This window comes from Halictus rubicundus, chromosome 5 (genome assembly GCF_050948215.1).
Source record: "Halictus rubicundus isolate RS-2024b chromosome 5, iyHalRubi1_principal, whole genome shotgun sequence".
Lineage (NCBI taxonomy): Eukaryota > Metazoa > Arthropoda > Insecta > Hymenoptera > Halictidae > Halictus > Halictus rubicundus.
In genome coordinates, this window is record NC_135153.1 from 19,577,530 (window position 1) to 19,591,613 (window position 14,084).

Here is a 14,084-nt window from a genome sequence, read left to right on the forward strand (position 1 = left end):
TACCTACTCTTTGGTTCAACCAGTAAACAGCAATTTTTTGTTTACGTCCGAAACCTCTCCTTTTCGCATAATCGACGTTCGTAGACTGATAGACTTTTATCTCGGCGAATTCGTTTCCTATTGTAGTGCAAAACAGGAAAACCGACTGATATTTTAACATTTTTTTTTCTTCTGGAAAACTATTAGCCATAGAAGTGTATTATTTTATAGATACAAAGGTACATCGAAAAACTAGAAAAAAGATTTTGTGTTTATCATTTTATTACATCGAGTTGCATACAATTGTTGTTATTCTCCACGTCAGTGCAATCATTATTGACGTGTATTGTAGCACTTGTGTGAATCGTTGGATCTTAAAGAGTGAAGAAGTTTTTTAAACCGATCAGAGCTGGGTAAAGTTTGACTTAGCATTGTTTCAAGTATTTTTTTAAATAGAAACGTCGAAGCGGTTTTCAATAATTTAATGTATAGAAATGCTTGATAATTGACAAGAGTTTGTTTGCAATAATTTGTTGTTTGTAGAACATCAAAGTTAGGTATGAAACAGCCTATGCACTGTATACTACTCAAAGGGTTCATCGTATTCGATCGTATTCTATTAGATCATGTTATTAGAACAGCATTTTAAACATTATTCTTTAATAAATAGCGAAATGGCAGATGACAACAACGAGGAAGTTAAAGACGATAAGTCTAATGAAAGTAAAGAACCTATAAAGATGACTGTTGCGGAGGAACGTACGGAATATTTTAAAAAGTTGGAGAAATGGTTGCATGAAGCATATGCTTGGCAAAGCATGGCTACAATGTTTCCATACTATCTGATGTCTGGTCAAATATTGAATCCACAGTCAGATATGCTCATTACGTGTACGTATACTTGTGTTTCATTTATGTAAAAATATATCATATTTTGTTGGCATAAAAAAATTATTCTATGAACTAGAATAATTACAGATGTACCACCATTTTCATTTGCAGCGTCAAATGCAGCAGGTGCACAGAGATTAATACTGGGCGCAAACGGTCAACAGAATGATCCACTAAGGCAAAGAAGAGCCCAGGAACCCATGGGACCTCTATTTCAACCTCCTGGAGTTGAAGGTAGAAGGTCATAACGATAACTCTTGAGTTCATCGCATTCCAACAGAGGTTCAATTAGTACTATACGTGCTTTCGACACAAAAATACTGCATTTTACATGCTCCTTCTATGTATTTTCAGCATATTCTTAAGTAGGAAGAAATTTTCTGGCTTAAGTAATGCAGTGTTTTTGAACCATACATATTCATCATAATCATGTGCTGTAAAGTGACTTGTACTTATTGAAATCTTAGGAACTCATTCTTTCAGGCTTTGAATATCGTATACCAAGAATATGGAAACGATTCGCTGCTGAGTTTATAGATTTCACCATGTTATTTCTCTTGAAGTTTTCTATTGCTTTCATTGGCATTGATGTTTCTGATTTTATGTATGTAAAGTCAGCAGCCTAGAGTACCGAGCTTTTTATGAACAAACTGTCTGTACATGCATTCTATTTTTTATAGAGATATAGATGATTTGTGGAAGAACTTCAGACTCGATAATATAATGACTTTAGAAATGACATATGGAATGATAGTGTTGCCAACAATACACTGTGTGATAGCGTGTTTCTACGAGGTAAGCATTAAAATTAAAAATTATTGACATTAGCAAATGGACATTATTTTAATTAAGTATTGCTTAGGCGATGTGGCTGCAACATGGTGTAAATGGACGGATCGGCGGTGCAACACCTGGAAAATCTATGATGGGATTGCGGGTTGTACAGTGCCGAAATATTACACCCGTCGATAGACCTGACAGTTCGGACGTTGTACGAGTTACTCCGGGAACGGACTTAGGCTTACATTTCGCGTTTGAAAGATCAACGATAAAGAACATGGTTCTGGCGTTCTTTTTCCCGATATGCTTTGCGCTATTCTTTTTCAGATTTAACAGAGGGGTTTACGACCTACTTTGTAACTCGATTGTAGTCGAAGATCCTTATAGAAACTTGAATAATAACCGATTGCATCAGCAATGAACACCTACATGTTTCATTCGAGAAACAAAGTACTTTTAACTTGCATATTCCGCGCGTGTGTATAAGCTAATTTACATATATGTATAAACATAACGTCGTTGCGAAGTATTTTTCTAAACTTTAGAACGATTTCTATCTAGAACATTGTAAAGAAAATGGCTATGTAATACCTTAATAACAGACACATACAAGTTATTTAAGAACGGACACTTAAATGAATAAAAATCTGCACAAGTTGTACAGATCACAATTATTGTAGTTATGAATAAAACATTCTATAATTGACCCTTGAGTAACATTTATGTATCACAAAATACGATTGTTAAACTGAACTTGAATTTTTTCAAATCAGTCGAGCAGTCAATTAGCTAATTTTTAGTAAAAGTTTGTGAAAAGATGATCCCCGCCGGTCCACTCGATGATAGTCGAATGTATGACAAATAGAGACCTTTTAATTTCGTTTAATCGCAGTGGAAACATGCGAAAAATTGTTAATAAAATCGTAAAGGGTAATACAAAGCAGATTTGTGGTCTAACGATTAAAACCCGAAATGAGCTGAAAACCGTGAAAAAATGATTTTGTCCAGCCAGCGCCAAGAGTAATCGAACGACTGTGCGCCATCTGAAAGAAGATGGCCTGAAACTGACAAGACTAGCTCCTAACCAATGACGTCACTTCCCAGTTAAACGTGGCTGCCTCGCGACTGAAGGAAGGAGTGGCTTTGCGATCTGTCAAGCTAAATGAATTCTCGTGAAAATTGATGACTTGTCGCATCGATTAAGTTGTTTCTGTGTGCTTAATACTGATAATTCGCCGTGCAGTAGTTCTAATATAGAAAAAAATGTCGTCTTCGGGTGATTTTGGAAACCCGTTACGTAAATTTAAGCTTGTCTTTCTCGGCGAACAGAGCGGTAAGTATTTTCCCGTAGATACTTCCGTTGATTTTCGATCAATATTGTCAATGGATCTGAATGTTTTACCTCGGGGACGATTTCTCGTCCGTCGTTGATGGAAATTTCGCTGAAATTCCGTCGTCCATTCTAGGTTATAGATCAATATTTCTGGTCGCTTTGCAACATAATCGTTGCGATCGAATTCGGCGTCGTTCTTGTTGTCACCATCTCAGTGTAGTATTTCATTTTAAACGATATCGTTAATAATGCACGTACTTCGTATTAGAAACCACTCTTTCTCGCTCTCGCCGATCGAAATGTTCATTTATCGTTGAAATTTCTAATTTATGCGTTCAACTTCCGATGGTATCCGGCGTATTTGTTTCCCTTTAAATGATTACGGGTCATGTCCGATTACTGCAATTCTCCCAGATTTGTACTATGCTTAATTATAGCTAAGAAATCGTAACTTTCTAAAAGGAAAAATAAGTTAAGTCGAATCTAATCGAAGCATAAATCGAAAATTTATATATTAAAAAAATTTCGCAAAATTTCTCTCAATACAGGTGTTTCTAGCTTTTTAACGAAATATAATTAACTTTTTAAATTAATTGTATGATTTGATGTTACAGTTGGGAAAACATCTCTTATCACACGGTTCATGTATGACAGCTTTGACAACACGTATCAGGTATAAAACTAGCAGTTTCTACATATATATATATATATACATATATGTATATGTATATATATATGTGTATATATTCATATATATATATTTAAATTATGACATTCATATTTACATGTATGAATGTATTCTGTTGCAAGAATATATGTGGCATAATTTATGGAAATTTATTCTTGCATGAATATTTAAATATGATACCTTGTTCACTGTATACTTTGTCACACCACCCACACTCAAATCTTCTGTGATCAGGGATATTCTGGTAACATACTTTCCAATGGCCTTATGGGAATACTATAATCTCATCTTGTCAAAGTTTTCCTATGACTTTAAAACAAGAAAATTCCTTTGATGCATGAAGTGGTCAATATCATATGTCAGGGGCAAATGCTAGTAGGAGAGGCAGTATCGAGGTCAAGATATTGACTTTTCCTAATAGACAGATTCAAAGAAATAAAACGAAAAATAAAGTTTACTTTTATATCTTTATCTACTCAAAAATACTGTTTAAAGAGAATAGATGTATATTGTATGATACATGCTCAAGCATTAAGAAATTACTGTTGAAGATATTACAAGTGTTTCGATGAAATTGACCAATATTTAATGTTTTCTTTCCTTTTTTTATCAGACAACATACTGAACATGCAATGTAGTGTGAAGTATGTGTTCTACATATTATATTGAAACAACATAATATTATTTGTTGCAGGCTACAATAGGTATAGATTTTTTAAGCAAAACTATGTATCTGGAGGATAGAACCGTAAGATTACAGCTGTGGGACACGGCGGGCCAAGAACGGTTTCGATCTTTGATACCAAGTTACATCAGAGATTCTACGGTTGCAGTTGTCGTATATGATATTACTAGTAAGTGTTGTTCATAGGAAGACCTGCACTCTTGATTGTTATGCCAGCTGAACTGAACTGTTTACACAGATGCGAACTCATTTCACCAAACATCGAAGTGGATCGATGACGTTCGAGCCGAGAGGGGAAGTGATGTAATTATAATGCTAGTGGGTAATAAGACAGACTTGAGTGAGAAAAGACAAGTTCCGACAGAAGAAGGTGAACGGAAAGCTAAAGAATTGAATGTGATGTTTACCGAAACTAGTGCTAAAGCTGGTTACAATGTAAAACAAGTATGTGTCAAAAAAGTTGTTCTATCTTTTGACCGATCGACCAGAATTTCAAATTGTCAATTGTATGTCGTTTGTGTTTCAGCTGTTTAGAAGAGTAGCAGCAGCTCTACCAGGCATGGACTCCACTGAAAATAAGCCTCCTGAAGACAGTATCCTTTCTGTAAGATATGTAGTATACACACTTGCATGGTACATACATAATCGTATTTCAGGTATTTTTCTTTCTAAGAATCTAGCAGTAAGAAGCATATCCTAGGCCCTGAATTTTTAATAGCGATTGTGTTCGTTACACAATTAATTATATATTTTACAGGAACCATATTAATTAATTCAGTTGCAAAATATTTCTATTTAAACCACTCATTTTGAAATCTTTCATCAGTATTGTCCATCTTCTGAACATCATTTTCGACTATATTATTTTTTAATATTTATTATTTGATATTATTAACGATTTCTTTTTTTTTCCGTTCTCTTTTTGTGTTTTCCTTAATATGTTGCTAATCCTGTAGTGCAAGAAGTAGTTCTCAAGGACACACCAATTGAACTGAAAGCAACGGAGAACAGGTGTGCATGTTAAACCACCGATCAGCTTAACGGTAGACAAAACACTTCTTTAAGTTAAATTAATAAATTAAATATTCGACGTTAGAACGGTGACGTATTCAGCCTTGTGTTCTTTTCACAGTTTTTGAAATGTGAAAAGTGTTAGCACAGTACTGAATAGGTATAATACTTTATTCATGGAAATATAAATATCACACGGTAGCTTAAGTGGACTGCTTTTACACAATAACGTGTTTCGTTTGTATCAGTACATCAACGCATCAACATAATCCAATTTATTTAAATCCTCGAACTCTCCATCAATGCTGCTTGCTCTTCTTTTTTTATGTTTGTCTTTTTTTTTTAAACGTGTCAGTGGTTGATAATTTAGAGAACGCATCGATTATTTATTAATTTTGAAAAGTAAATTTTTATTTTATCGTAATTTTGACTTTAAGCGGTGATATGTTTTGCATTCTGGGGACAAAATGAATCTTTCAACGAGATACTAGTCGTGTGCATGATCGGTGTAGCAGTTGCATGATACGGTACACTTATATAATTTATATACATATATATAAGTTGCTAGCAAAATCCACTGATCGGTGAAACCGTAAAAATTACGTATTGCGTAAATGCAGTCAAGAAGTTAGTCAACAACGATCCATTGATTTAATGTGATTGCAACAATCAGCAATAAGAGTCTTTTTATATTTACGAATCCAATCAATTTTAATTTTACGGACATGCTGAAGGAGAAAATTCGTGCATAGAATGTACCTGCGTGCGTATCACGAACTATTACGAAGATAAAAAATAATTTATGACAAAAGAAAAAAAAACAATTTTTAACGTCGCAAAAGCTAGCAGCTAATGTTGTCTCTTTTTTTTTTAACGAATACTTTAAGAATCCATTGCTCACGTATGAGGGTTTTCCGTGTGTTGGAATGACCGCTGCATAAATTAACATATTGCATTTTCTGTTGAAGTATTATTTATACATTTTGAACTGAATTAGACTCATTTAGAACGAACGAGAGAGGGAGAGAGGGAGAGAAAAAACGTATAGATAGAGAAATTAAGCAAAAATAACTCTGACAAATTCGGATATGTACATATTAACGTAAACTCGGGATATGGATAGACAGAATGCTATTATACCTAATATTATGACATTTTTGTTAATAATTATTGTAATATTTTAATTTATATAAAAAACCTCGAATAGCATTATTTTTTTATGTTAATTTCTTAAAGTCCACAATTTTTCTTGCCATTCTCCTTTATACACATATGTATTTCCTTTTATTTTCGAAGAGTTGCTATGAGACTTACTTACTTACTTACTTTTTATCAGTGTTTGAACGGTAATTTTAAGTAGGCTTAATACGCATACAACACATTGTATGGCATTGTAAAAACGTGACGAAGCAGCACTCGATGTATAATTTTAATTAAGGTGCTTCGTGGCTGTAAACCTCTCACTATTATTAATGTTAGGGAATGTTCCGTCCCATTTTTGAACTGTTTAAATTTTATACGCTTTTTAATTACAGCTACTCTAGCTTCAAAAAAAGAAAGAACAAAAAAATAAGATCGAAAAGAAAAATAATTGTACATTTTAATGGGACTAATTCTACAGTTAACGTTTAAGAAATCATACTGTTTGTAATAATAATACTTGAATCGTATGGTATCAATCTTATTACGCTGCCTGAACGCAATGAAATAATTAAAATCTACAGTATTGATTCTAAGGCCTAATATTTATTGCATCACGTACTCTTAAGATTATCGAATTTCTTATTATAATAATCACGCGAAGATTAATTCGTTCTATGGAAAATGAAAAAAACAAACAAAACAAAACAACAGAAATGTTGAAAACGTGGTTGAATGTATGAAACGCGATGTCGCAGAACCATTGAACTGTCATTGTGCCACACTAACACTCTTGATAACGCCTTAACACACGAAAGCAGCTGTCGACTTGCAGAATCAATCACCAATGCAAAATGGCTCCGAGTCCGAAGGGGAGTGCGGCTGCATTTGCTAGGGAGTTGGTGGTTTATCAATGTGCAGCTAATTTATTGCTAGCTACCTTTGAGACAATTCAGACACGAGAGAGAGAGAGAGAGAACCAAAACGATTCATCCACATACTATTAAACAAGATGCTGGCTTCTTCTGATGTCGACTATCGTGGCCCGTAATGTTTGCGCGAGGAAGGCACAACAGAAAACGTTTTCATTAAACGCCGTTCTAATATCGACTACTTCTGCCGTAATCATTTAAGTCGTTACTAGCGGGATTCGTTGCTATTCCATGTTAATCCGGAACAGAGCCAGAAAGAAAGAGAGAGAGAGAGTGAGAGCGAGAAAGAGCGAGCTTCGGTTATAGTGCGCGTTACCTCGTTGTATGCGTTTAAAAAGCGAGAGAGAGAGAAAGAGAGAGAGAGAGAGAGAGAGAGAGAGAGAGCTTGCGAACCCGCGTCGTTAACTGGAAATCGGCGTTGATCCGCAGATCGATCACATCGATGTAAAGCCTACGGCGGCCCTTTTGTAATTCACGATCGAAGCAATACGCAGCCAAAAAAACCAGCTTTCTACGACTCCGTACATATCATGAATTTCTCGATGTTACCCTTCTTCTTCTTCTTCTTCATTTTTGTTTTTCTTCTCTCGAATCCATTCGGCAGTCACTCTGCCGGAAGTCGATGGTTACCGTTTTCATAGCTCATTCGAAAACGTTCTTTCAATTTCCGAATCGCGAGATATTCTTTGCGCGACACGCACAAAAAAAAGAACACCGAGAAGCTTTTGAACGAGTCCCCTTAGAGAAACGAGATCACACACACACACACACACATACATACACCGACCCACCGCCACACGTGCACACACGTGAGATCACGAGAAAACGACTGAAAGTAAACGAATATAAATATTAGCCCGCCGTACTCTGGTTGTAGTCGAGGAAAATCGGTTTCGGGAGCGACGATCGAACAACCCTGTCGCGGCGATGAGGAAACAAACAAAAAACTATTGTAACTCGTAGAGCGCGTTCATTGGCGAGCCTTGTTCGGCGAATTGTTCGAGATTTATAATGTAATCGTAATTACAATCTTTATAGACGTTTTTCGATATTTCTTGGTAATAAGCGAGCGACACTTGTTACGCGATCCGTTCATAAATTGAGGAAGAGAAGACCGCGCGTTTCGACGAACGAAGAAAATAACGAAAATACCCCCCAAAAAAAAAAAAGAGAGAGAGAGAACAATGGAAAACGACTTCGCACATAGGAGTATCAACGGAATGCTCAAAAATTGCTTTCACTCGCCATTTTGTACCGATCGTTTCGATGAATCCGTGTTTATATTAATTTTTACAATCATTCCGACGAATCCCCGTGGGCAGTTCGGCGATAAATGATCTCGCGAACGATGTCCGTCTGCTATCCGGTTCGTTCCGCTCGAGGATAGCAGAAAAATTGATCGAGTTTCAATAAAGACAAAAACAAAAAAAAAAAAGAAAAGAACGCTGCAAGGACACGCGCGTGTCAATTCATGAACGTGTCTCGTTGCGACATGGCTCCGCGTCAGAGCGTCGAGCGACGAAACACACCTTTGTGTTTCATCGAGGAGACTGAAAACGCTTCTAGCACGCCAATATGTAATTAACCGAACGAAACGTTCTGGTAACTCGAGCGATCTGTAACACCTGTATCGGGCGAGGTACAACGAGGAACGTCTTCGGCACAGAGAAGGGGAAGTGGCGGGGTCGTAGGGAAAAGAAAGGAAATTAGCAGCCGGGGGAAAGAATGCCACGAGAAGCGGGCCAATTTAGCATCTGCTGAGAATAGAACCTAGTGTGACCAGTTAGGCGCGTCCGTGGGGAGTGAACGCGAGGTTGAGAGAGCTTCGCTTGCTGGAACGCTGGAGGCAGGCGCAGGTTTCTCTGGTGTCGTCGTTGTACATTGATGTGATAAGGCTTTTACCGAGAAAAGGCAGAGCAGTAACGAAAAGAAAGAAAGAAAGAGAACGAATGAGAGCGAGAGAGAGAGAGAGAAAGAGAGAAAAGGAATGATAAGTCGTAACGTTGTAATTCATTAATCCGCCGTGCTTAACGTGAACTCTACGTCGCCCTAGCACCACCGATTTCCGAACGTTAAACTGTCTTTCTAGCGCCAGGCCCCTCTGTATTACGTGTCGTGTAGCGTCGATTCGTACCGTAACGTATCGCGAACGAGCGAGCATCCCGACGACCCGATGATACCAGTCCACGTTCAACCCTAGTCGCGCCATTGTCGTCTCGAGCCACGAAAACATTTGATTTTGTATGAAGATTCGACCTTGACAAACGATACCCGTCGGACTTGTATCATTCGTCCGGGGTCTCTTCTCGTCCAAGCCACTGGGAACTGTGTACAGTGAATTCTCGATATATGTCAACGACACGGGCCTTGCCAGCGTCGCGTATCGTCCAGGAGACATTACCGAGGTCATCCCTACGCCGCGGTAGCCGGGGATAATTCCGCGACGTTTATCATCGAGGCGTCGGCGACATATATAGAGAGACCACTGTTCGGAGGCCCGGGCACGCGAGGCGCGTGCGTACACGAATATTTTCGGTTCGCTTCGATCTCGAGGGCGGAGGGGACGCTCGCCGAGAACACGAGGATTCCGGTGTGCCGCGACCGGAAACGCGCTCGTAGTTCTACGTAGCATATAGACTCTTTTACGACTTTCCATACCGAGGGTAAATCGCTAATTAATATTCGCCTATTGTAAGACTCACGCCTAAGAGGACGCGTCACTTTTTCGCACGGCCAGAGAGGCATAGTTCCGGTCGCGGGGCCGGAGCGAGAAAAAAACTGCCGGGGGCGGTTCCCTTCCGATCGGATCGAAGCAGAGCCGATCCAGTCGGGACCGATCGACGCGTCGATCATTCGGTGATCCACGGCGCTTGCTTTCCGGGGGCGCAGCGGCATTGAAATATCCTTTCCGTTGCGGTTCTAGCCCCCTTGCTACGACGGCGATGAATCGGTTGCGAACCTAGTTAAAAAAAACCAAGGCTCGAGTGTCTCTTCATGACCTTGATTTTCTTTGATCGAAGAACGCGACGATCTTGACGTTTGATTTCATAGGTTTCTTCGTCCCCCGGGAGAATGATTGATTCGTTCGCGAGAGTGTCGCTCTTGCTCGTAGCAGAGGGGCTTAACGGTGGTTTAATAGTATGATAGCGACACTGATTTGTAGCATTTCGAAGGGAATTCTTGTGAATGTAATTTGCAAGGCTGCCGCGCGTTTCCGCGGCAACGTTATTGTAGCCGATGTTTCTTAGTTGAATAGAGGTGTTTGCTGTATCGTCTCTTTGCAATTAAATTGTCAAACTTAACGTAGCAGTAGGGTGCGATATTCAGTAATTGTAAGGTTAACCTTTCGAGCCTCGACGCCGTTCGACGATTAGCGTACACTCACCCACCAACCCGCCCTTCCAACCCCCCGATCGTGCTCTCCATTTCTTCAAGCTGTCCCGCTTCTCATCGAGTCCCTTCGCAGAATCCCACCGACACAGAACAAAAGAGAGGAACTTCGATTTGTGATACTTTTTATACCTTCGACGTGGGCGTGATGATTTCGTGATCGTTTGTCAACGCGTATCGTTTTTTCCGTAGCCTGTAGTACCCCCCACCCCACCCCCGCCCCCGTTCGTTTCCGAACTCGAGGCTCGAAGGGTTGAACGCCGAGGCTTTAAGTTTCCGATACATTATATAAAATAGGAAATAATGTACGCTTTTGTTTAACGTCATCGAACGAGATCTTGCAGAAATATAATTGAAAATAAAAACCACAGGACCTTGTTCTTTCAGGACACACTGTCAGCACGGGACATTTGTCGCGAGAAAACTTACCAGGCCGGAGCCCGGGCTGCATTTGCGACTCGCATGAATTCGTCGGCGGGGAAAGAAAAAATTGTTGGAAAGCATTATCCGACTTTTACTGTTGAAATGATTTCCTGTGAAATTCGCGCATCGATCGCGTTACAGCGGTGGAAGCTGTGGGGAATATTTGGCCCATTTCAATCGGATAAGGCTGCCGCGATATATCTGGCAAAATCATGTTGCTATATTAACCGGTTCAGGACCCAAACGAGAATAAGCTTCCCGGTTCCTTTCGAATTTTGCCTCTCGCCTGTATTACCCGTTTAATTAGAGCAGAACGATAAGGGGATCCCGGTGGATTACTGATTTAATTTCGATTTGCTAATACGATTCGCCGATTTGGTAGGTTGATCAAAGGATCATGACGTTTAATCATAGCTACAATGACATTTCCATCACAATACCGTAACGATGTACCACGCAGTTGACAGTGGGCAACTCTCTTCACGGTCCAATCACGGCAAAGGCGCCGTTTAATCCTGCCTTGCGGACGGATCCTCTATTCATAATCCATTTAAATGGACTTCGTCGGAGCGGCGGCCTCGGTCGGATCTCAAAGACCGACTGTGTCTTTGTTTTCGGGGCAGATAGGGATCGTCGGTGCAAACGAAATTCCACCGAGGCTGGGAGCGACGGCAGCATCAAACGCCTTCGACGTGTTTGCTGGCCCGCATTTCCATGGGCCGACAATAAATACCGGCCAGAGGACGTTTCTGTGACCGTCGAGACGATCCTGCGATCCGGACGATCGTTTCCATCCCCGGAGCTGCCCCGCTCCAACCCCTGCGTAGAGGTCATGCTCGACCGACCCCCGCCCGGAAGTTCGATCCGTGGAAATCCGCGAGAGCGCGTCGAAGTTCGAGAGGCCGGCCGAGAACTTTGGTAAAAGCGTCGATTGTTTAATAACCTCGGACCGTTCTTTTCGTTTTAACGTAATTTCAATCGGGACCGGGGTATAATCAGCCCCCGGTCCGCGAACGGTTTTTTTCTCGCACCGGAGAACTTCCAGCCCGGGGGGCGAACAGCGTTGGTAAGTTGAACGGACCGAATAATTGGATAAGTTCGTGAAATATTGCCGATTAAGAGCGAAGTTGTAGAGAGCGGATGAAAAATACGAGTTCGACTAATCCGAATATTCGCGAGACCAGGGTCGCCCGGGTTAAGATTCGAATTTAAGAGGGCTATTAAAAATACGTGCAAACACAGCCGGGCCTCTCCCCGTTAATCCTTGTATCAGCCTAGAACCTGCCCGAGTGGTTTGCATTAACAAAATCCGCGTCGATGAAATTTTATCGTTCCGCGAGCAGACTCTCGCCGGCAAAAATAAGACAGAGACTCGTGCTGGTATCAATGGACAGCTGGAATATTAAATTCAATGCTATTTAAACCGAAGAATAATCGAGAAAACGCTTTTCTACCATTTTCGAATCGTTCGCTGTGTCCGGCTCATGCTGTACAGCGATTTCTCCGTATATGTCGCCGAGACCTGGATAATAACTGTCGCGGAATTATCCCCACTACCGCGGGGTATACACCGTGAGCCACGAACCTCGAGAGGCCTAGGACGCGGAGGAGTGTAAACATAACACGTGTCGTTGACATATTAGGGGGACCCATAAGTAATCAATTATTTTGAAATCTAAAACAAACTTTGTAGTAAATTGAAGTTTTTATTTCTTAACCTCCTTCCCGTACTTTAACGAGTCTGACTCGTGATGAAGATTTTCGCACAAACGTAAACATCACGAGTCAGAGTCGTGGAATGATTTACAAGTGACTGTATCACAGGTGTTTACATTTCGGCTAGTATTGCAACTGTTTTCGAGCATTCTGGTCTGTTTACCGCGCATTGACCCCTACAGTTTGGGCCCGGATTTCGTCGAACTAAATGACACGGGAAGAGGTTAATTGATTATATAATCTCCGTGGTTATCAAGGACAGTTTGCCATCTTTCCTGCAAATTTTCAATCCCCCTCTTATAGAAATCCAGGGTTAAGCAAAATATGGCTATCTTGATGCCTCCTTACATGTTCTATAGAATGTTTTATTTGTTGACCTTGTTGACACTTGTTGACCTTCAATACATCTCCATAAACATCGCAAATTTTCTTTGTTGTCACCGTTGCATTAAATACCGCATGAAAATGAAAAAGTATGCAATGACGAATATGATCCACGGAAGGTACGGACGCCGCCATTTTATTACAGGGTTGTGAAAAGAATTATACTTTTTAGAATATTTTGAACACAGGCTGCTTACCGAAAACTGTAAAAGAATACGTGTTTCAACGATCGGTACTAAAGGCAAAAGAAATTCTTTGCAAATAATTGATTACTTATGGGTACCCCTAATATATCGAGAGTTCGCTGTAATCGAAATTATAGGGGAGGAAGCCAGGTTCGTGTTTAGAGGAATGTTCGGAAGCGTTTGATAGTAATTGTTTACATAGTTTATTGTAATGTCAATTATATACAAATTTAAAATTACGTCCAGTGCTTCTACTCTGTCACACAACGTCCCATTACTCGACAATTACGACCAGTTCTCTCGTCATTCACTTCGATCACCTTTGTTTTTTTCGGCAGTTCAATATCAGCGACTCGACGAACCACTAAATGTAATTATTCGTTATTTACAGTCTAAACCCGCTCTCAAACCAGAGTCCTCACCGCATTCGCATACCGTCGATTCACACTAAAAAAAAAAAAACATCATACTAAAACAACGGGTTCGTCCCGTTCGTTTATCTCTTCGCTCTCCCCATCGATCGTGAACGCGATCGGCGATCGCTCGG

The 14,084-nt window shown here is 40.0% G+C and overlaps 3 protein-coding genes across 5 annotated transcripts in view; all 3 read left to right on the forward strand.

Annotated features, from left to right (window-relative positions):
* Positions 1 to 2,356, forward strand: LOC143354675 (protein FAM8A1). Of its 2 annotated transcripts, none has more exons than XM_076788933.1 (6): positions 1 to 218; positions 650 to 870; positions 982 to 1,104; positions 1,354 to 1,474; positions 1,551 to 1,665; positions 1,733 to 2,356. In XM_076788933.1, the coding sequence occupies exons 2-6, from the start codon at positions 654 to 656 to the stop codon at positions 2,069 to 2,071; spliced, it is 915 nt and encodes a 304-aa protein (XP_076645048.1). In that variant the 5' UTR covers positions 1 to 218; positions 650 to 653; the 3' UTR covers positions 2,072 to 2,356. The 2 variants fall into 2 exon arrangements, with proteins under 2 accessions (XP_076645048.1, XP_076645050.1); XM_076788935.1 differs by lacking the exon at positions 1 to 218 and adding an exon at positions 247 to 392.
* Positions 1 to 11,194, forward strand: part of Hnrnp-k (Heterogeneous nuclear ribonucleoprotein K) — a 346,733-nt gene extending 335,539 nt beyond the window's left edge. The window contains exon 14 of the transcript XR_013082338.1: positions 9,382 to 11,194. The gene's annotated coding sequence lies outside the window, so the exon portion shown is untranslated. The remainder of the gene's footprint in view (positions 1 to 9,381) is intronic.
* On the forward strand, positions 2,740 to 8,592 carry Rab6 (RAS oncogene family member Rab6). Of its 2 annotated transcripts, none has more exons than XM_076788673.1 (6): positions 2,740 to 2,983; positions 3,598 to 3,656; positions 4,366 to 4,525; positions 4,595 to 4,800; positions 4,883 to 4,949; positions 7,329 to 8,592. In XM_076788673.1, exons 1-6 carry the CDS (start codon positions 2,914 to 2,916, stop codon positions 7,400 to 7,402), a joined length of 636 nt encoding a protein of 211 aa, XP_076644788.1. In that variant the 5' UTR covers positions 2,740 to 2,913; the 3' UTR covers positions 7,403 to 8,592. The 2 variants fall into 2 exon arrangements, with proteins under 2 accessions (XP_076644788.1, XP_076644789.1); XM_076788674.1 differs by lacking the exon at positions 7,329 to 8,592 and adding an exon at positions 5,313 to 6,579 and having other exon boundaries at positions 2,741 to 2,983.
* Positions 11,195 to 14,084: the final 2,890 nt, after the last annotated feature.

Bases quoted from the DNA above. Each gene is read 5' to 3' on its own strand.
- LOC143354675 (XM_076788933.1), top strand. From the start codon at position 654: ATGGCAGATGACAACAACGAGGAAGTTAAAGACGATAAGTCTAATGAA. The intron at 871-981 runs GTACGTATACTT...TTTCATTTGCAG, and splicing joins GTCAGATATGCTCATTACGT to CGTCAAATGCAGCAGGTGCA. The intron at 1,105-1,353 runs GTAGAAGGTCAT...TCATTCTTTCAG, and splicing joins TCAACCTCCTGGAGTTGAAG to GCTTTGAATATCGTATACCA.
- Rab6 (XM_076788673.1), top strand. From the start codon at position 2,914: ATGTCGTCTTCGGGTGATTTTGGAAACCCGTTACGTAAATTTAAGCTT. The intron at 2,984-3,597 runs GTAAGTATTTTC...TTGATGTTACAG, and splicing joins CTTTCTCGGCGAACAGAGCG to TTGGGAAAACATCTCTTATC. The intron at 3,657-4,365 runs GTATAAAACTAG...TATTTGTTGCAG, and splicing joins GCTTTGACAACACGTATCAG to GCTACAATAGGTATAGATTT.